At 46.3% G+C, this 20104-nt stretch overlaps 3 protein-coding genes across 5 annotated transcripts; 1 reads left to right on the top strand and 2 right to left on the bottom strand.

Moving 5' to 3' along the window:
- Window positions 1-567: 567 nt before the first annotated feature.
- Window positions 568-2169, bottom strand: fancf (FA complementation group F). The gene has a single exon (XM_076138625.1). The coding sequence runs from the start codon at window positions 1807-1809 to the stop codon at window positions 766-768; it is 1044 nt and encodes a 347-aa protein (XP_075994740.1). The 5' UTR covers window positions 1810-2169; the 3' UTR covers window positions 568-765.
- Window positions 2170-2627: 458 nt separating this feature from the next.
- gas2a (growth arrest-specific 2a) lies at window positions 2628-17561 on the top strand. 3 transcript variants are annotated; one of them, XM_076172056.1, is made up of 8 exons: window positions 2628-2802; window positions 6634-6795; window positions 8715-8848; window positions 11886-12027; window positions 13014-13077; window positions 13156-13354; window positions 13484-13591; window positions 16165-17561. In XM_076172056.1, exons 2-8 carry the CDS (start codon window positions 6651-6653, stop codon window positions 16372-16374), a joined length of 1002 nt encoding a protein of 333 aa, XP_076028171.1. In that variant the 5' UTR covers window positions 2628-2802; window positions 6634-6650; the 3' UTR covers window positions 16375-17561. The 3 variants fall into 3 exon arrangements, with proteins under 3 accessions (XP_076028171.1, XP_076028170.1, XP_076028172.1); XM_076172055.1 differs by having other exon boundaries at window positions 2630-2830; XM_076172057.1 differs by lacking the exon at window positions 2628-2802 and adding an exon at window positions 3798-3879.
- A 136-nt stretch (window positions 17562-17697) lies between these two features.
- On the bottom strand, window positions 17698-20104 carry svip (small VCP interacting protein). The gene is made up of 4 exons (XM_076172058.1): window positions 19642-20104; window positions 19359-19409; window positions 18708-18821; window positions 17698-18597 (listed from the first exon to the last, which is right to left on the bottom strand). The coding sequence occupies exons 1-4, from the start codon at window positions 19702-19704 to the stop codon at window positions 18583-18585; spliced, it is 243 nt and encodes an 80-aa protein (XP_076028173.1). The 5' UTR covers window positions 19705-20104; the 3' UTR covers window positions 17698-18582.

Here is a 20104-nt window from a genome sequence, read left to right as displayed (position 1 = left end):
CTACTATTTTTGCGAATAATCTTCTCATTTGTGTTTATATTAATCAATGAGACATGTCTGAATTGTTGTATCTTGCCGGTGATAATTTGTGATTTCATTGTAGTTTCTGCTGCTAAATGAATCCTTGTATCTCCAGGGACTGATTAAGAGAAAACTGCTCACTGACTGACAATTACATTCAGTTTAATTCAGTCCGGTCGTGTGCCACCGCTCATTACAAAGCAGCATGCGACGCCACCATCTGTCCGTCGCCAATAAGCTGTGCGGTTCAAATGTCCTGGTTGGATGTAATGAGAGAAAAACATCAATAACCTCCAAATAATGAATAGAATGGCTGCAGCTAATGATTTTAAGTATTTAACAACCTGTGTTCTTGGGACGACTTCATCATTTAGGATAGAGAATGAGCAGAAATAGATGGCAGCTTGTAACACAGTCTGCCATCTTCATGCAGCTCAACACAATGTTCATCTCCACACTGAATATATTACAAGGTTATTTACATCTTCGCATTAACTGGAAAAGAAACAGCTTTGTAGAGGCTTAACATATTCACTAAGGCTTTTATTTTGGTGCAGTTCATCACATTTTCACTTCTTTATCCACCCCACAACTTTATCTGACGTGTTGCTTTTGTTTTCTGGCAGTTTATCATCACAATAATTGTCAACACAACATTTTATTGCAGAAACAGAGGAAGTATGCAGCGTGAAGAATCGACAAACAAGATAAAGAAGAAACCAGAGAACTGTTACAGCATCATAACTAAAGCCTGATGTCTATTTTCCACCTGTGTATCTCTGACAGCACGTCTCCCCAAACACTCAGACCTTCAACATCATAGTCTCCATCTTTCACCTTCAGAGCCTTTAACTCCTTCTCTAGGTCGTCCCTCAGAGACGGACAGGCCTCCAACAAAGCCACAAAGTGCTGAGTGAGTTTCTGGAAGGACACTGTTGGCTTTGAGCTGGTTTGACGCCACTCGCCCTCGTTGATGTCATACTCCATTTCTGATGCCCACTTTTTGAGCGTGTCGCAGTATGCGACCTTGAAGTTAACATGCTTCTTGGAGAGGTCAGTCAGCAGTGCGGCGGGCAGGGCGGAGCACAGGTCCTGCAGCAGGGAGGGCTTCCTCTGCAGCCAGGACAGGAGGAAATCCTCTGCAGCGGTCTGCGTTGTGTTTGTCCTTGTCAGCAGAGCTGCGGCGATGACCAAACAAAAATGCTCCGCCGTTCCTGGACATCCTCGGGGGACAGAGTCTAAAAAGTTCTCTGCCCGTTTGGATTGGCCACTTGGGTTCAGCAGAGCGTCCAGTCTCTCCATCAGCATCTCCCCCTGCACCTCAGCATCAGCACCAACAGCTTCCCCGTGTGAGTCTGTGACAGGAGCCAGGATTTTACAGGCAGATCTGCACTGGATGAGCTGGGAGCAGAGGCCGGTGACACCCTGTTCATCACCGAGACGACCGGATGTGCTGAAGAGGATTTTGATGATGGAGAAAGGCAGAGCGGGGTTACTCAGCAACCTGCCCAGCAACAGGTGCTGGCACTGGGACAGATCCAGGAAGGAAATGTCCCTGTGTCCCGGAAAGGCCGCTCTCAGCCTTTGGTTTGTGACCTGCAGCTGTTTGTCCATAAGCGCCCTCACAGTGGGATTGTGGTGGAACTTGATGAAGAGCTTCTCGCAATATGAAGCCCAGGCACAGGCTCTGGACACCGTGTGTTCATCCCACTGCGACACCGACCCGCAGCTCTCACACACGGCCAGCAGCTCTACCGTGTGAGCCACCTCCTCCAGCACCGCCTCCATGTGGCGCTGTGTTCGTTTGCAGGAGTTCAGTCACCGAAAACCGGGGAAACAGACACTCAGCGTGGGGATAAGAACTACAACCAGCACCACAGTCTCAAATCCGCCATTTGGCAGGTTTGGAGTTCACGCGCCACCACGTCTGCTAAAAGAAAAGTCTTCCTGTAACTCTTTTCCGCGACAAAGCGACGCTGTCAGACGCGTTTTTTAGTGTAACTAAACCCGAAAGCGGAGTTTATAAATGCATATTATGCAAACATAAAGTCACAATTTAAGTATATAAACAAATCTCTTGTCTTTGTTAGCTCACTTTGCATCTGTGTTTACTTTCGACCGGCAGCTTGTTGTGTGAGCTCGCGCGTCTTCTTACGGCGCATGCGTACTACAGCAGCCAACTTTCCCTTCAAAATAAAAGATGACGTGAAACTTTCTTACATTTTCTTACAGCACAAACGTCGTAACAACCAGGCAGGAATCTGGACTTTTTAACGCAAAACCTTGCACTTCACGTTCATTGTTTAGTAAGATTTTCATTTTCCTTTCCTAAATCGTTGTTCTACGTGTCGAGTCCATGCCTGCCAGTTCCCCTGGATCAGTCAGTGCAGCACGGAGCATTAAATCATTAAATCAAATTGCATCGGGAGGATTGAATTTCTCGGATTGGCTTTCTGACTCCAGCCCAGAAATGTCACAATGAATGTGGCAACACAAAATAGACGAGAGAGGAGGGAGCCAGAGCTACTGGCAGCAGGATGAAACTTCCCACCCATCAGCAGTGTGTGTGTGCGCGCGCGCGTGTGCGTGCGTGTCTGTGTGTGTGTGAGAGAGAGAGAGAGAGAGAGAGAGAGAGAGAGAGAGAGAGAGAGAGAGAGAGAGACCAGATTGCCCTCGTCAACATTGGCTCATTGTTTTGGACGCCTAACCTGTGGGTCGGTGCACCGCTGTGAAAAGCATGAAAAGTGGGACCCTGGACTTCAGAGGAGCAGCGAGAGGAAGGTGCGCACCGCCGAGCTGAACCCTCAGGGTGAGCAAACACATCACGGGCTTTGGGTCGATTCATCTGTGCACGACATTTCCCTGCTTTCTGGGCGCCAAATGCGACTTTTGGTGGGGGGTATCAGTATATTATCAGTATATGTCAGTATATTTGATTCTGTGCAGCACAACACCAGCTGCTTTAACTTCTAACACTCTGTGTGTTCAGCTCTGTCGTTCTCCCCCTGACTGCTCATGTGAAGAAAACTGCTGGTTTTTTTTTTACTTCAATTAAGTCAAGCCAAGCTTTTTAAAATAGCCTGCTCAGCTGGATTTCGCTCATAACTCATCACACACTGTCCCTTGATCTTGTTTCCTGGATGATATAATGGCTGTTGTGGTCGTTTGGAATTTATGTTAAACTAGGAGACATCTTTAAAATGTAGTTAGAGCTGTAAATAAACTGCATCGCCTCGTGTTTTGGAACGCAGAAGCAGGCAATAGCAGCAGAGCCACGAGACCAATATGGGCCAAAACCAGATATAATGAAGATTTGTGTTTATTTGACTTTATATGCATATAAGGTGGTTGTTGATGATTGCAGGATGTGTAACAATATTGTGTTTCAACGGCTCACAGCAGTTCATTTCATCACCTCATAATTTATTTAATCTAAGTGAGAACACTGCAGAATTTATGACATTTATTGTGGTGAGCTGTCCTTATTAGTAATGTTGAGTATGTTAAACTATATCGGAGAATAAACCGTTTTTTGCTGACTATTTGACGTATAGATGCATATATATTCCACTCTACCTGTTATATTTGGACCAGACTTTGCACTTGATCACGCTCTGACCTCTGCTGCAGATCTATTAGATGTAAATCTGATCTGAAAACGTCGCTCTTTAAAGTGCTCATCTGTGGCAGAATGAGGTTGAGTTTCGAGCAAACTCCAGATCGGTTTACTCCTGTGGAGGCGAGAGGCATGAAGGGCAGTGAGGGGCAGGACCACAGAGCAGCTCTTGTATTTGCTAATTTGATGTGACTCAGCAGTAGAATTCCTCATCCAATCGCTCCTCTTTGGAACCAACTGTGGTATGTCATGATGGCTTTGCTGTGGGGTCATGAGGCCTTTGCAGACTGAGAGAACACATATTTGGATATCTTTATCTATTTGAACATCTCCGTGCTAAGTTTTTTATCAGACAAAACCTCAACACAAAGATTAGACAGAGGTAAAACAGCTCTGTTTGTCTCTGAGTCTGCAGTGTGGTGTGATTGTGATCAGCTGGTGTACAGCAGCGGCGCTCTCAGGGAACGCTACACGCCGCGTGAATCCTGTTACTGCAGGGCTGGACTGTGTTTTTGGCTGGCTGTTAAAGAGGTCAGGCTACAGTGTAGGGAGAGGATCAGGTGTGTTTAATCACAGCTGGTTGTTTCTTTGGAAAGAAGTGAGGACAAACCGGGTTGTTTATTTGTTATGATCTGGAGCGCAGTGGTTTCAAGTCAGTATTTAGATCTCAATGCACATTCTTGATTCTCTATGAGTAAATGAAATGCACAATAATGATTTGTATTGATTTGCCGGTCATTCTATCCCTGTATTTACCGCTAAAGCAGTGAATGGGCCGTTCTGTGAGGCGATGAGAGTTTGTCCCAGTGCCCTTGTTCTGTCTGTCAGCTTGAGCCAGAGTGGACGTGGGAATGTGGCACGTGTGTGTCAGTGCTGAGCTCCGGTGTTGAGTGTGTGTAGGCAACCAGGACCCCTTGTCTTTTGGGAAGATAAGATGACCTTGGTTGGACATCAAGGTCCTGACGTGCGGCGTTGCACCACAGTGTGATTTGGTTACAACCGATCCCTAAAAGAGCCTCGATATGTTGTACAGCTCCAAAGGTCAGATTCCTCCCATGGTGTTACACTGCCTTGGTATTCATAGGGAATTTCAAGGCACTACACAGCATTTAGTATTGTTCAGGGCAGCGTCACAACCTTGTTTGAATATGCTGCTCGTACAATTTGCATCACGTAACCTGTCGCCCATTTGCCTACCCTGGTTGAAGGTTCTATATAAAGACGCACAGACAAGGTGGACAGTCTAGAGGTTGTGGTTTCCAGATGCAACAATGAGTCTCCTGTGTTATTCAGTGTGTTATCTTTTGTCGCAACACGCAAACACACAAACAGGAAGGATCCAGTGCGTTCAGAGAGACTCGATCGCAGCTTCCCAAACATGATTCCTGGTTGAGGATGATTGAGTGACAGCTGACATCAACCCTGTCTGTGAATATTAAGCAACGATGGGGAGATTTAGGTCACACAGAATTCCATGATTTTCAGGTTGTTAACATCTGAACTACAGGTCACTGACTTCACAGCATTCAGGAGATATTTGTCGTCCACTTACTGGAGCCTTAAATATGGATTTGTGTGCTATTACCTGGGGGTTATGAACACCAGCATAGAGGCTGAATGTACAGTATGTGCTAGGTTCCTTAAGAGTTCCGTGTTCTGCTATAATGAAGGTAACGCCTTGTAAAATCACTTTTCCTTGGGTGCTGTATTTCCTTTCAACACCTTGCATGTCCTGTATATCTCTGCAGTCTGTTCTCTCAGCTGCTTCAGGTTAAAACCACAGATGTTTCAGTGTAAAAATCTCCTTCTTAGGCAATAGTGAACACGTTTGCATCTAACTAAACTTACAACATCACGCAGAGGAGCTTTTAGAGGCGTTTCAATGTAGCCCAGGGATCCATAAGGCTCCATTCAAAGGCCTTACAGACCTGCTTAATAAACGCCAAATATCTGCAGAATGCTCCAGTTTATGGCACAACAGAGAGGATCGCTTTAAAAACCCTGAGATGAATCTTTCCACATGGTGTTCTGTTGTTTTTAAACAAAGCTGTCGACTGTTTAAAGCCTTGCCCCAGTTATTACAACCCCTGCTTTATTGTGACCACTGGCAGTTATCGCTGTGATGCCGCAGCTCTGATCTGAGATGAGGTTGTTTCTCTTCCCCGTCTGTCTGCGTCAGATGGACTGTGAGACTTACGGTAACTACGGGCTGGTTGATGTGTTTTGTCAGGTCTTACATCTGGTAAGGCCCACGCGTCACACGTTACTCACTCTTCTCAGAAGCAGATCTATTAATGGAGTGACACTGGAGGGAAACGGTAAAGATTTTCACATTATAGCTCACATATACTGTAATGTGACGACTTGGCCCCGATGTTACAAAAAGACTGTGAGCGGCGTCGTGTGAATTTATCGACTTCACAGGCAATAAGAAGTTGTCAAATATGGCTGGGAATATTGATGTCAGGCGCCTGCTGTGAGGCTGTTGATTGGATTGCCTGGAGTGTCTGTGTTTGACTCGCTTAATCAGCTCTCTGTCTGTGTCCTGGGTTTGTCAAATACTAGTCCCACTGTTCCAATCTGGCTGCGTTAAAAAAAGCGTTTGTTGTCTGAGGGAGCGAGGAATAGGAACCGGACTGTCACGGTCCCTGGGAATGTCTCATTCCATTAGGTGCACTGTAAACCACACCAGGATTTGGCCGGGAAGACAAAAGCTCTCTGATCCGTCCTCATTCAGCCCCCTCCCCTCTCCTCTCCTCCCCTCCCCTCATCTCCTTTGGATTGAAACGCTCAGAATGTTCAGTTTTGCTTGTGTGATGAACTAAATTGAAATTGAAGATTATTATTGTTGAGGAGGGTTCAGTACATTTGTTTGAATGATTTCTAGTTTCTTTCTTTCTTTTTTTATGTTTGTAGTTGATCTCTAGTCCACCTATCTGTCTCTATCTCTATCTGAGGGTCTCTGTGTGTGTGTGTGTGTGTGTGTGTGTGTCCAGGCTGTCCACAGGGAACCATGTGCAGCTCCCTGAGCCCCAAGCAGCCCGGTGGTCCCGGCCTGACAGACATGCAGCAGTACCACCAGTGGCTGTCCAGTCGGCATGAGGCCAGCCTGCTGCCCATGAAGGAGGACTTGGCCCTGTGGCTCTCCAATATTCTGGGTGAGCAGCAGCACCCGCACGCACGCACACGCTTCACACGTGAGCGAGCATACCAGCACTACTGCCCGTGTAAAAATATTTTAGCTTTTCAATAAATCTCTCTCCTTTTTTTCACCTCTTAGTGGAAACTTTTTGCGGCTCAGTCAGCAGAGTGGATCTATATATGGCTCTATACACCACCGGGCTCCTCCACACATTGTCTGCGGAGAAATTATATTGCAGCCGTTGGGACGTTCAAGCATGAATTGTGTGTTTTTGGTCCTGCCCTCATTTCTACATTTATTTATCACTGAACAGCGTCTCTCCGTTGCACACAAGCTCTGTTTATGCCTCATTCTCACTATTACAACGCTGCACAACGCCTGGCCAAGGAGATTCATCCCCCACTAACTCACACCAAGATCTCTAACAAACTCCAGGTGCTGGAGATGATCTATTTATAAATCTCTGGTGTTGTTGATGAAAAAACAATCTCAGGTGGTTGGAATCACTCTTTCAACCTCATTAGAAACATTTTTAGAGGGGTTAGAATGTGTTTACTTACACTCCCGCAGACTCTGCTTTATTTGAATAATGGGCCTCATTAACGCACCGGCCCAAAGTGAAGAATAAGCAGCGGTGTGGAGCATCGGCACAACGGCTGTACAAGGCTGGGATTGTATCATTAATCACTCAACAAACAAACAAATGACCTGAATTCATTGACTCTGTACACAACTGACTCTTTGTTGTGTATGAATAAAGTTACATTTTATATTTTCCGAGTTAACTCGTGATGTTGACTCAAGGGAAACTACTAGTGTCCATACCTCCACCAAGGCCCAACCAATTACCCTGATGGCGTCGCTATAGCAGCACCAGTTAGCGTGGATTCATCTCTTCACTTCTGTCTGCACTCAACTGAACTAGCTGAGACAGAAAGATGGATTCTAAAGTTTATCGGAGAACAAAAAAGTAAAAATTCGGCTCATATTTAACCAAGTTACACTTTGATAACTTTCTATGAGTTCTAATGGAAAAGGCGCAGATTTGCTTGGGCGGGCTTTATTATTTCTGGTAGGAGGAGCGGCTCTTGTGTTCTGAGGGGGGGAATAAGGACGAGTTCACTGATTGAGGCGGGCACTCGGGCGCTGGCTCATAGATATGAGTCATATTGTTGTAACAATGGAGGGACGGAGCAATTTAAAGCTCAGATTATTAGAGTTTGAGAATGGAATCCGTTCTGCTCTCACACACACGCACACACACACGCACACACACACACACACACACACACACACACACACACACACACACACACACACACAAAGAGAGCAAGCGTGAGCACGAGATGGGAACTCGCTGAGTATTTCTCAAGATTTCAATCTCTCCTTTTTCTGGGCTCAATTACAACATTTGGAACTCATTAAACCTTGAACCCCCCACACCCCCCTCCCCTCCCCTCCCAGCCCCCTCCTCTATATGAAACAGAGAAAAAAATCCCTCCAGTTTCTTTCCACAGACACCCCCCTGCCACCACCTCCTATTTCACAATGATGTCAGTAAGAAAGAATGGTCGTCTGGAAGTCAGTCAACTGGACACCACATGTTGATCACCAATCTATCCGTGGAGCGCAGGGGTAATGAGGCATTACAGACGGCCCCCTTTTCATGAACGACTATCAGGAAATCTCCCCACATTGCCCCATCACATGTGGTAATATCTGAGTATCCAGCAGCAGCAGCCAAACTCAATCAAGCATCAGCAGCTTCTCTGAGTGGAAGATAAGACTGCATCATATTCAGCTTCAGGGAGGGACATCGACTGGAGAGCAGATTTGATTCCATTCTGTTATGATACCGGTAAGATTATTTGACAATGTGAGTTCACTGTAAAGGATTCTTCTTCTTTTTCTTCTTCTTCTTCATCTCTGCTGCAGGCCTGGAAATCACAGCTGAGAGCTTCATGGATCGCTTAGACAATGGCTTCCTGTTGTGCCAGCTGGCTGAGACGCTACAGGAGAAGTTCAGGCAGAGTAATGGAGACCTGCTCACCGCCGCCGGCAACAGCAAGGTACTGAGGCGGCCGCGGGTTAAAGCGGGACGTGGGAAGTGTTTAACACAGGCAGACAGAGAGATGGGGGGATACAGGAAATAAACTAAGAATCTGATTTAAATGGAATGAAATAAATACAACAAATGAGTCGGTGATGCAATCAGAAGCTCTCAGGCCTGCACAGGTCAGTATGGATCATAAAGTGCATGTGAGGGAGATACAGACTAAGACTTCATAACAACACGTGCATCCTGATGCAGAGGAGGACCTCAAGACCACAACAACGAAGTCACTGACAAAAAGGAGCAAGAGGAGAAAATAAAGAGATCACCTGAACTGGAAATACTCTTACAAAGTACGAAAAAGTATTGTGTGTGTGTATCTGTCATAAACATGTGACTTGGTTGTCTCAGTTGTTTCCTGCCTCTCTCTCTCCCCCACTCTCCCTCTCCCTCTCTCTCACCCGGTGCATGTGAGGGAAGCCTGCAGCTCCCTGTGACCCTGACTGGGTCAACTACAAACTGAATGGCACAATGGCACTCCAGCACTTTAAGTACAAGTATAAAAAAGAGTAAAGGTACAAAAAGGAGTAATGCACCAGGCGCGCGAGAGAGAGAGAGAGAGAGAGAGAGAGAGAGAGGCAGGCAGGCAGGCAGGGTACAACCGAGACAACCGAGTCACATGTTGATGACAGAACACACAGTCAGAACACATTTACACTCACAGTAAGTATTGGGTTTCCCCTCGTCTGAACAAGGATCAATAGAATCCATCCATGTAATAAAACCCCCGACTCTGAGAAATGTCATTATGTGAACAGAGACAATTTGAGCTGGTATAACACAAGGTGAATATAATAGAACTGTCAAATATAGAACATTTAAGTAGCTTAACACGAGGACGAGGATGCGTGTGTGTGTGTGTCGTATGGCCTCAGATCTTTACTCGGTGGCAGGTTTTGTCAGCTCAGCAGCGAATAAATGGAGTTTTGCGAGGAGCAATTTCAGTAAGCGGTGGACCAAAGGTGAGGGTGTGTGTGTGTGTGTGGGGGGGTGGGGGCCTTGAGTGGAGCGAGAAAGAAAGAAAAATAATTAAATAATGGGCCCCACATGTGAGACGGGACGGCATAACTTTCATTCAGCGCTCGCTTCGTGTCGGCGTTGAACGAAGGGTTAATACGTTTTTGTTTTTCTTGCTTATGGGTCGTTGGCACTCGAGAACATCAACAGTTTGGGCTTCAATGATTCAAAATGGCGAATTCCTCCACACCTGAAAGGATAATATAGAACTTAGAACTTTCTGTAAGTTGCTTTCATCTTGTGATCTTGTTGGTTGCTTACACTTTTATAACGGCTTCATCCGGAGCTGTAAATTGAAGTCGCGAGGTCAGAAATGTCACGATCACCTCATCTTCCTGGCCTCAAAGCCATGAAAGGAGCCCTGTTGTGTTGTCTTTGTCAGTGATGAGTTGTTTATGTTTGCACTGAGGCGTCACTGTGCTGACGACGGTCGGGTCTCCTGATCTCAGTGTTAGCGCCGCAGCACAGATGTGTGGAAATACTTGAGGTCAATGGCCGTGGGACGTGGAGAGGATCTGCTGGAATAGAGGAGCCTATTGATCGCAGAGGCCAGAGCGGAGGAGAGAGACAGACAGATAGGAGCCTCTGACGAAACAGAGCAGAAGAGGTTTACGCTCACCTGCAACACGGCTGAAACTCTACTTTGATGTTTCACAGAATAAGTAAAGTTGTATTGTTGCACGTTGACAATTCAGGTTCGCTATTTTAACTCAATGTGACACTTTGGTAGCAGCTCTTGTCTTGGGTTCAACCACTTTCAAGAGAGCCTTCATCTGTGTTCAAGCCCCGTCGTAATGCGGCGTGTGCAGCAGGACTAAGTGATTCCAGCGGGTGGGAATGATAAATCACGCTTTGTTGATGATGTCTTTAGCATGATACCCCATGTGTTTACATCAATCAGCATCGGTTTACAGAGGAGGAGAGATACAGCACGACATACACGCACAGTTAGAGTGTGTAGGAGTGTGTAGTAGTTGTCGTGTGGACTTGAACTGAAGGCTGAATGAGCCGCCGGTCTCCACGAGGAACTAAATATGGTTTCTAATCTTCCTGAGCGAAGGAGAAGTGATGTGATTGTGGCGGTCGTGATTTTTTTCCCTCTTCTTCTTCTAGCAAAATACTTCCATATGCTTCCAGTCTGTACGCTGGCACTATGAGTTTTCATCCATTTGAACCTAATACCTTCCAAAAGGTTCCTGTAACATTCTGCGCAGTTCCCGAGCCCAAGCAGGTAATTCTGCGAGGCACAGCATCAACCTTAACGCATCACGGCCAAGCGCTCCATGGGGCGACGGACGGTGGACGGCGACGTGGCCGCTCGCGTTGTTTCTCCCTGGAATGCAGAGCGATTTCAACGAGCAGAAACGGGATTCCAGAGGAGTCAGGAGAGGCTGGAAAGAAAAGGAAAATACCCACAAAAGACTGCATATTTCCAGCATGACCTCATTGTACCTTTCTCACAGCACAGACACACATATCCTGTATGAAACCGCAGCACGGCGCATAAATCTCCCCCCCCCCACCCCCTCAACAGAGAGTGTGTGGGGGGGCTGAGCACGTCATTTGATCCCCAAACATAGAAGCCCGATGTGAAGTGGCCCCGGTTTAGTCTCAACCCGCCATCTCCTATATTGATCTGCGTGGAAAAACGGCCCCTGATCCCCCGTCTGAAACCGGAGCCACGGCAGATGGAGAAGAAATCTATGTAGATAAAGAATGTGTGGCTCCGTGTTGTGATGGGAGCCTGGGGGGTGTAAGGGGGTGTAGGGGGGGAGGTTTGGGACCTGGACCACTCACGTCGACGTTCCTTTCCTCTTATTCAAACACACAAGACCGTGAAAGCTCATATTCTGTTTGCTCCCCACCTGCTACAGATCCTAGATACTGATGAGACCTTACAGGTTGCTGGTTCACTTCCATGCTGACATGAAGACATTCTTTCCCCCCCCTCCCTCCTTCCCCCCTCCCCCTCTCAGGCCGTCCCCAACCAGAGGATCCCGTGCCGGCGCAGCGCTCCTTCCGGCTCTTTCTTTGCACGGGACAACACGGCCAACTTCCTGGCCTGGTGTCGGCGGGTCGGCGTGGGGGAAACGTGTCTGTTCGAGTCGGAGGGTTTAGGTGAGTGTTTCCTTCAGCAGAGTGTTGGAGAATCAGGACGAGGGGACAAAAGAAGACACGTCCACAAGCAATGGCATCGCTACAGAATGAAATGTGACATGGTTGACCTTCTGGCTCTCACCGCCGCTGGATTCAGATTACCATCGCTCATATTTGTATGAATGACCCGATTATACAGGTGGAGTATTAAGCTTCAGCGGCTCACCTGTGGCCCAGATCCTCGTCTCTGCTGCGCCTCTTCAGACCTCCACACACACATTAGGACACGTGCATCCTGGACACTACGCCCAAATTTGCATCCAGCGCTCAGATTGGACTCAAATTAGACTTGGGGTCCATTCTTTAGGTGCTATTCCAGTCATGCACAAAGTTCACAGTTATGTCCCCGGGCTAAATCTCAGTATGAAGTATGCGACCCTGCTGGTAACACACATACCTGCAGAGAGCGTATCAGAGAGCATTCCTCTAATATCTGACTGCTCCTTTTCTCTCGCCCATCACCAAGAAATGTAGACGTTCAGACTATGCAAATGATTTCCAGAGGAGTGTGTGGGAAGCTCTGCACGCTGAGCTGCAGGCATACTCAACATATTTCACTGTGGAAACCCTGATTCTCTCTTTGTTTTGTTTCTTTCTCTCTCTCTGTCTCTCTGGATGGATTTATCAGTTCGGCTCCAGGTTTGCCATCACTCGGCGGATATGGCGTCTGTAATGCATGATGTCATTTGTCACGTGTAACATCTCTACTTGAGTGTGTGGACATTGAATGAAGTCAGGTTCGCCTCCTAAAGAAGTTGTGTGTCTGCTGTGCTGTTTGGTAAAGTTTAGAGGACAAATTAGGAGAATTTGGATGCATGAGCTCATTTTAATGTGAAACACGTCGTTCTGTCACTCATCCACTCTTCAGCTCATCCCCCTGGTGTGTGTATAATGTGTGTGTACTGTACTGCAATGATCCAGTTTAACGTCTTCTTCTCTTCCTGCAGTTCTTCACAAGCAGCCTCGAGAGGTGTGCCTGTGTCTGTTAGAGCTGGGACGGATAGCGTCTAGGTGCGGCCCTGCTCTTCACATCTTCTCCCTTTATTCTCTTTCTTCTCATCTTATTAACAACGTTGCATTTTCCTTCAGGAACAACGTGGAGCCTCCGGGTCTCATCAAACTGGAGAAAGAAATCGAGCAAGAAGAGGAAGCCCCTCTACCTCCTCCATCACCTGCGTCTCCGGCTCAGCCCCTCCCTCCGTCTCCGCCGGCGTCTCCCTCCCCATCCCCCACGCCGGCCAAGTGCAGCTCCACCAAGAAGAGCACAGGGAAGCTGCTGGACGACGCCGTGAGTCTCCTCTTCTCCGCTTACTGCAAAATGGAAGCGTCACACAGAGTGTCACGTTGACGTCGTGAGTCCTTACGCAGGAGCTTTGTCATACCTACGCATGTGTGTGTGTCTGTGTGTGTGTTTCAGGTGAGACACATTGCCAATGACCCCCCCTGCAGGTGTACAAATAAATTCTGTGTGGAGAGGCAGTCACAGGGGCGATACCGTGTGGGAGAGAAGATGCTCTTCATCAGGGTGGGTGCATTCTCATTACAGTCATCTAACATCAACACTTCTTCTGAATCGTGTTTGTGTGAAAGGATAACATCTCCCAAAACACAGAGATACTCATATTTAGTTCTTAAGTAAACGTACCTGTGTATTCTCTGCCTCTGCTCGTGACAGGAGAGTGAAACCATAACAGATTTAAAAGATTAAAATGGATGAATAAATTGAACCTAACACAAACGGACAGCGGTTCATATTTGTTGGACGACCTCATCCGTCCCGCTCTATCTGGGGTTTGTAAGCGTGATGTGTTGCAGCCCATATGGCAGCACGTTGATAGCCGTGGCCAACTTTTGGAATGTAAGTCATCTATTGTGTTTGGACGGCGCAGTTTCCTATGAGGCCTAATTTACTGGAAACGGTATTCTGACAATGTCCATCATCAGCCAACCGTCATGTGCTTCACTTTGCTTTAAAGGGGAAAATCATGTCCCTTAGAAATACAAAGCAATCAAAGTTATGACTCGGTGCATATTTCTCTAATCTCTAGCACCTGAGAGTGGCTGCTGCACAATTTACACATCTTACCATCACGCCGGAGCGACTATTTCAGGAAACATTACTCTAGTTTCTCTGTTGGAGGCGATGGAGATCCAGATTAGTGAGGTAGCATTGCTTCCTTTGGGATTCTGGTTACTTGGCAACCCACACCAGGATTCACACCTCAAGGAATGTGATTCTTGTGAAGGGGCATGTTTAGGACGTGCAAAGGAAGGAAGACGTCACTCTCGGCTGCCCTCTACTGTTGGCCTGATGTATTACAGCCACTAATCTGTGATCTAAAAACACTGCCAGGTTTAAATACATATAAATGTTGTTAAAATCATAATCAGGAAAATAAAGCATAAAGCATAAAAACATTCAGAAGATAAAGATCTGAACCAATGAAACATGATGTGATACTGTGTAGTTCACAGAATACATGTGTCATTATTCAAAGGCTTTTGTGAGACTGAATATTTCACTCCTCGGTGTGTTGCTGAGCAACCAAGGACAGAAGACGAGAAGCTCATCTGGTCGGTGTGTCTTACATGTGTGTGTTCTCCTCATGGTGACAGTAAATGTGAGGTACAGCATTTTACAAAAGCCTGCACTCTTCACACGGATGAGATTTTAATTAAAATTCCTCAAATGCTTCTATTGAAAAGGCATGAATGCAGAGAAAAAAACACTCCCAGTGTGAAGGCAGAGCAGCGGCAGTGCAGCGCACACACACACACACACACACACACACACACACACACACACACACACACACACAAGCGTCTATCCCATAATAATCCAGGCGTAGGCTGAGGCTTTGACCTTCTCGGCTGCTGCGATAAATGAGGCAGTTGTACCATCAGTGAGGTGGCAGAGAAACATCAGCGCGTCGGTGAGAGGTTCTGTCCCGGCTCAGCCCCCGGGCCTCCGTCCTTCTCTGGCTCGTCCGCTCGGGGACTCCGCTCCGGCTCGGGTCTCGTCCCACAGCAGCCTGATTGAAACCTGTCTGCGTCACCAGCAGCCATTAGAACCCACAGTCAGAGCGCCTGGGGGCCCCGGTGCGGCTGATTGGAGGCGCTGCCCTGCCTCTGCCCTCTAGATTGATTCTTTTACGAGGCTTATAAATGTTGCATGTCCTGCTGCTGGAGGGGTGAAAGGCTCATTTGCGGCCTGACTGAGGTGACGCTCTCACTCTGGTATGAAGGTTTTGGAGAACAATATTTTTCATTATATCACCTTCATCCGGATTGCCTTTACAAATCAAACTTAGCGTTGTAAAAACCCTTCCACTAGCTTGTTTACTCTGCTTAGTGAAAGGAGCTTTAATACTTCATGAGCTTGTTTTAGCAGAGATCTAATGGCTTGTTAATGAGGTTGGAGGGAAGCTGCTGGAAAGACGGACGTGTTTTATGTTTTCTGTGCAGAGCCTCAGGGGAACGTGAAGTGTCTGAGCATCCAATATACCACGGCCTTCTATTCCTCCTTCTATTTATGATTATGGCCAATGTTGCCATGGCAGCCAACCCTGAGAATGTGGCCTAATGTGGCAGTAATGTGGACGATACTGAAGCAAACATCACTCATTAAATGATGCAGTATAAACACAAAATCTGCCGATTGATTCCGAGGCCGAACGCTTTTATGATTAAAGTCATTTCTCCATTTTGTTATGCATGCAGCTGCTGAGTGTGTGTGTTATTCACAGCCCTCACATTCGCTGCAGAGATCAAATCGTGAGACGGATCTCTGGCGCTGGTGTCCAGTGGTGTCGTGTTGTACGTTGCATTAGGATGAGCTGGGAGAAGAAGGCTCTCCAGAGACATCAGTCAGTGTGAAGGCTCCTCATCAATCAACAAGATCTGACATCAAAGACACCATCATCTGTTCATTCAGCTTCTCCCTGAGCCCCAAATCCCCTCAATCAGCGAAAGCACATTAGTCTATCTAATATGAGTGGAGGGTCCCGGCTACAGCCAATAAAATCTCTCCTTTGACCTTCTGACATCAAAAGTGGCACTTTAATCCTATTTGTTCTATTGTGGTTTCCCGCCCTGCAGATGCTGCACAACAAGCACGTGATGGTGCGTGTGGGCGGAGGCTGGGAGACGTTTGAGAGCTACTTGCTGAAACACGACCCCTGCCGCATGCTCCAATTCTCCCGGGTGGAGGGGAAGACCTCGCTCATTGGCGGCAAATCCCCCAACATCAAGGACCTGGCGCCGGACAGCTACCTGGTGGTGGCGGCGCACTATCGCAGCAAGAAGTGAAGACGAGACACAAGGAGGCGTCAGGATGAGAGGGGGGAGGAGCCTGAGGTTCACGCTCCGGCTACAGAGGAGGTGCCGACATGACATATCTAGATCCAGAGAAATATTACACACACACACACACACATACACACATACACAAAAACATTCATACAAAGCTCATCCTCTGTGTGTGATCATGATGCTTTAGCAGATGGATGTGTGTGTCCTGGATGGAATATGGATCAGCCTCTTCTATACTATGTAGCTTCACAGTTTTGAACAAATGTTAATAGCCACAGAATCATTTGTCGCCCGGTGTAAGTGAAGTTGTATATTTTCTTAGATTAATTTGTTGTCGCTATCTGTGTGTTAAGCAACATTTTCTTGTCTAGCACACAGAAAGTAACAGCGTTCCAGCTCTTAGGCACTGAGGTCTGTTTACAGCTCTAAATGTCACTAAATTAGCTAAAGTACTTCATTAAAATATGACTCCTAAGCAAAGTGAGTCACATGGGCCTTGATACTGATGCTGTTTATATGTGTGTGTGTGCTCAGGAGGACATATTTACCACTGAAGGGAGCTGTTGGTTGTTATTGTTTTGTCCTTTTTTTACAATTTGCCATTTAGTGGAAGCTGATACCCGAAATGCCTTACTTATAATACCACGAGTTTATCGGTGGGTAACGTGTGTGTGGCCCATTCAAAGTGCAAACGTTTACCTCTGAAATGAACAGGATAGAAAGCTTATAGCACACAGAAATGTATTCAACCAAAGAGCAGATCTCTCTCAACCACAATCATTCTTATATAGCAAAGCAAAGCAATACTTAAGATTGTTTACATGTGTCATAATTATTCTATGCAATGTTTTTAATGTTAATCTTTAATCAATGTTCAATTATTAGGATGATGCCTGTTTGTTTTTTTTGTATTATTTACATTTTTACAGAGATGCGTTGATTCACTCTTGCAAGCTTCTGCAAATCTCCTAATTGCTGTACGTCACTGCCCTCTAGCGGCAGACTGCAGTACTGTCAGAAAGCAGCCATGAAGAAGTGATGGAGAGAGACAGTTTCATTATTGATTAATGTATTAAACTGTAAAACTTTTCCTTGGACATTTATATGGGAGTTTGATGTATGTGGCTATGCAAATTAATCAGCAGGCTTGTATATGAGGCGGATTTGTCATTTTTCTGATTTACTGATGTAAATGTTTAATAAATTTGCAACATATTGAAGCTTCAACAATTTCTGAAATATTTGTTACATGAAAAGATGCTTCTGATCGTAAATATAACAATTAGAGAGACAATACCAGTCATGAAATCCACACAGGAGTAGCAGAAGTGTGATTTATTGTAGTGAAAAACATTGGCAAGAGTCCCTGTACTACAAAATGGCGAGCACTGGAAGCACTTCAAGATCAAGTTAAGGCTGTAAGAACGCACTCCTCTACGCTTTTGACTCCTCCAGCGTCAGTGAGTCACCAAACTCGTACCCTTGTCCTTCAGTTCCTCCCCTGTGTCTCCATTCAAACTAACATGAAATCACTCCCAGCAGGTAAACTTCACAACCAAGCACACATTCACTGCTCACTATCAACTAGGCAATGTAAAGTCTTTGTTTATCATATGGCAATGCACAAACACATTCTTCTTCACTTCTTCTGTCATTTAAATTAAGCACACGACAGGTGAACATTTTGCATACAATAAATATAAATTGCAGGTAAATAAGAGGAACTTATAAGGTGGATTTAACTCAAACATGCACTACATTATCTTAGCAAACTGTAAATGCTTTGTGAAATGTCTCCTCTGCATTGAGGATCTGAAGCTCTGTGGCCTTTAACACTGTAGTGAGAAAGCTGTGGTGTCCAGAGCTCCGCCTTCATGAGTAACAGATCATTACATCATCATATTATCCACGACTCCTGTCAAAATAACAACTAACGGGACTAAAATCTGTTCTCTTCACTGACAGGATCCAAACTGGTGTAACTTGGCATAGACGGGAGGAAATCCTGCTGTTCAGTCTGCGATCACTTCAGGTTTCCATGAATCATTAACGATTGTCGGCCTCAAGAGGATGAGTAGAAACAAAAGGCAAAAACATGGAGTTGATTCAAATGAACAGCAGTGTCAAATGTCTTTCCGGTCTTCTTGCGGCAACACTTGAGTCGCGTTTTGGAGATTTCAGTCGAGATTTCAGCCTTTAGCTTCTTCAGCCCACCTGCCACTGAAGGAGACAAGGAGAGAAGATCAGGTTGAATCAGAAATCAATACAAACAGCTTTAAAATGTAAATTAAACTCTTTTCTCCCAGCATGAGGATGAAGACCAAACGAACCTTCAGCCCTCCACCGCCCGACACAGACGTGCTCATCGCCTGTTTATCCACTTCTTCCTGCTTTTTTCTTTTCCTCTCAACTGCGTCTGGGTTTTTGACGCCCCTGTACGCAGTCTGAGAAAAAGAGTAAACACAAAGATAACACACTAACGCAAGAACTCCATGGAGAAGCAGTGTAAAGCAAAGATCATGCAACTTTGTGGAGGAATGCTTCAGTAAAACGATGTGCTGTGAATGTATTCAATCAGAAGTAAAGCTGAAGGCTGACAGTGATGCGCAATAGAGGTGAAGTCGTGCTTTGAACTGGTGTGAAAGCGGTTTATCAGAGTGTGAGCAGAGTTTCAATCGTTTCCACTCCATCCAGGTGAAGACAGTGACTCACTCCACTTCATTCCGTCTCTACTCACCTCGTTGTAACCTTTCTGTGCCTCTTACGGGGTTGTAAATGGATTTTCTGTGTGTATCAAAACACGACTCACCACACAGTCACGTGATCAGACCCTCAGGTTAACTAGTCGGGATGAGCTACAGGTGCACAGACACTCTCAATCGATCTGATCCTACAGCTCCCAGCATGCACCGCGATGACCCGTCAGCCCCCACCCCATTAACAAACAAACAATCTAACGCTATGGTTGATTGATCACTTACCTCTTTCTGTCTCTTCTCGGCAGCTTCAGCTAACTGTCGCCTTCTTGCATCCTGAAAGTAAACACACAGATTCTTCAACTTTCCAGCTGCTGTTCATCTTGTTAAAGCGCTGCAGGGCCTAGTAGGTGCTCGCTGCCCTTACACACACACACACACACCCTATATAAACAACGCCTTGTTAGGTCCTCAGCTCGGTTCACACATTTTGCTACTACACAAACACACCGATTTAAATCAAATCGACCAGATGACAGCAAAAGGCGTTAAAGTGGATTCAACCTACTGGGTCTGGAGTGACAACAACGTCGTCCGCCGCTCCACCGAAGCACGGTAAGCACATCCCCATGCTGGAGCGAGTAAGGTTCGGTTTTCCACAACGGCAATAAAGCAGAATAAAAGTTGAAAGTATAGCGGCGTAGAGTATCTAAGTGTCCGCTATGTGAGCCTGCGTGTCCGGGCTCGCTAAGCGTCTCAGGCCGCTTCCACACCCAGCAGCTCCGGGGCTTCGTGGCATAACGTCAGCTAGCTACGACTACAAGCCCACACGCCGATATTGCTACAAGCCAAGCCGACTAATGAGCTACTGCCGCCCGCACCTCTTGTTGAGTCGCCTCGGCATACTGGGAGTAGCTTGGTTTGTGTCTATGACGACTTCGGTTGCAATAACGCGACGCTATTACGACATGGGTCGCTCACTATGAGTTTGTTTATGTAAGAATTAAATCCGCTGTCTACCGCGAGGTTGT

This window comes from Genypterus blacodes, unplaced genomic scaffold, assembly GCF_046128005.1.
Source record: "Genypterus blacodes isolate CSIRO-AG114 ecotype Tasmania unplaced genomic scaffold, CSIRO-AGI_Gbla_v1 ptg000015l_1, whole genome shotgun sequence".
Taxonomy (NCBI): Eukaryota; Metazoa; Chordata; class Actinopteri; order Ophidiiformes; family Ophidiidae; genus Genypterus; species Genypterus blacodes.
Note: the sequence above shows the minus strand (reverse complement) of the source record. Positions and strands in the feature narration are given on the sequence as shown.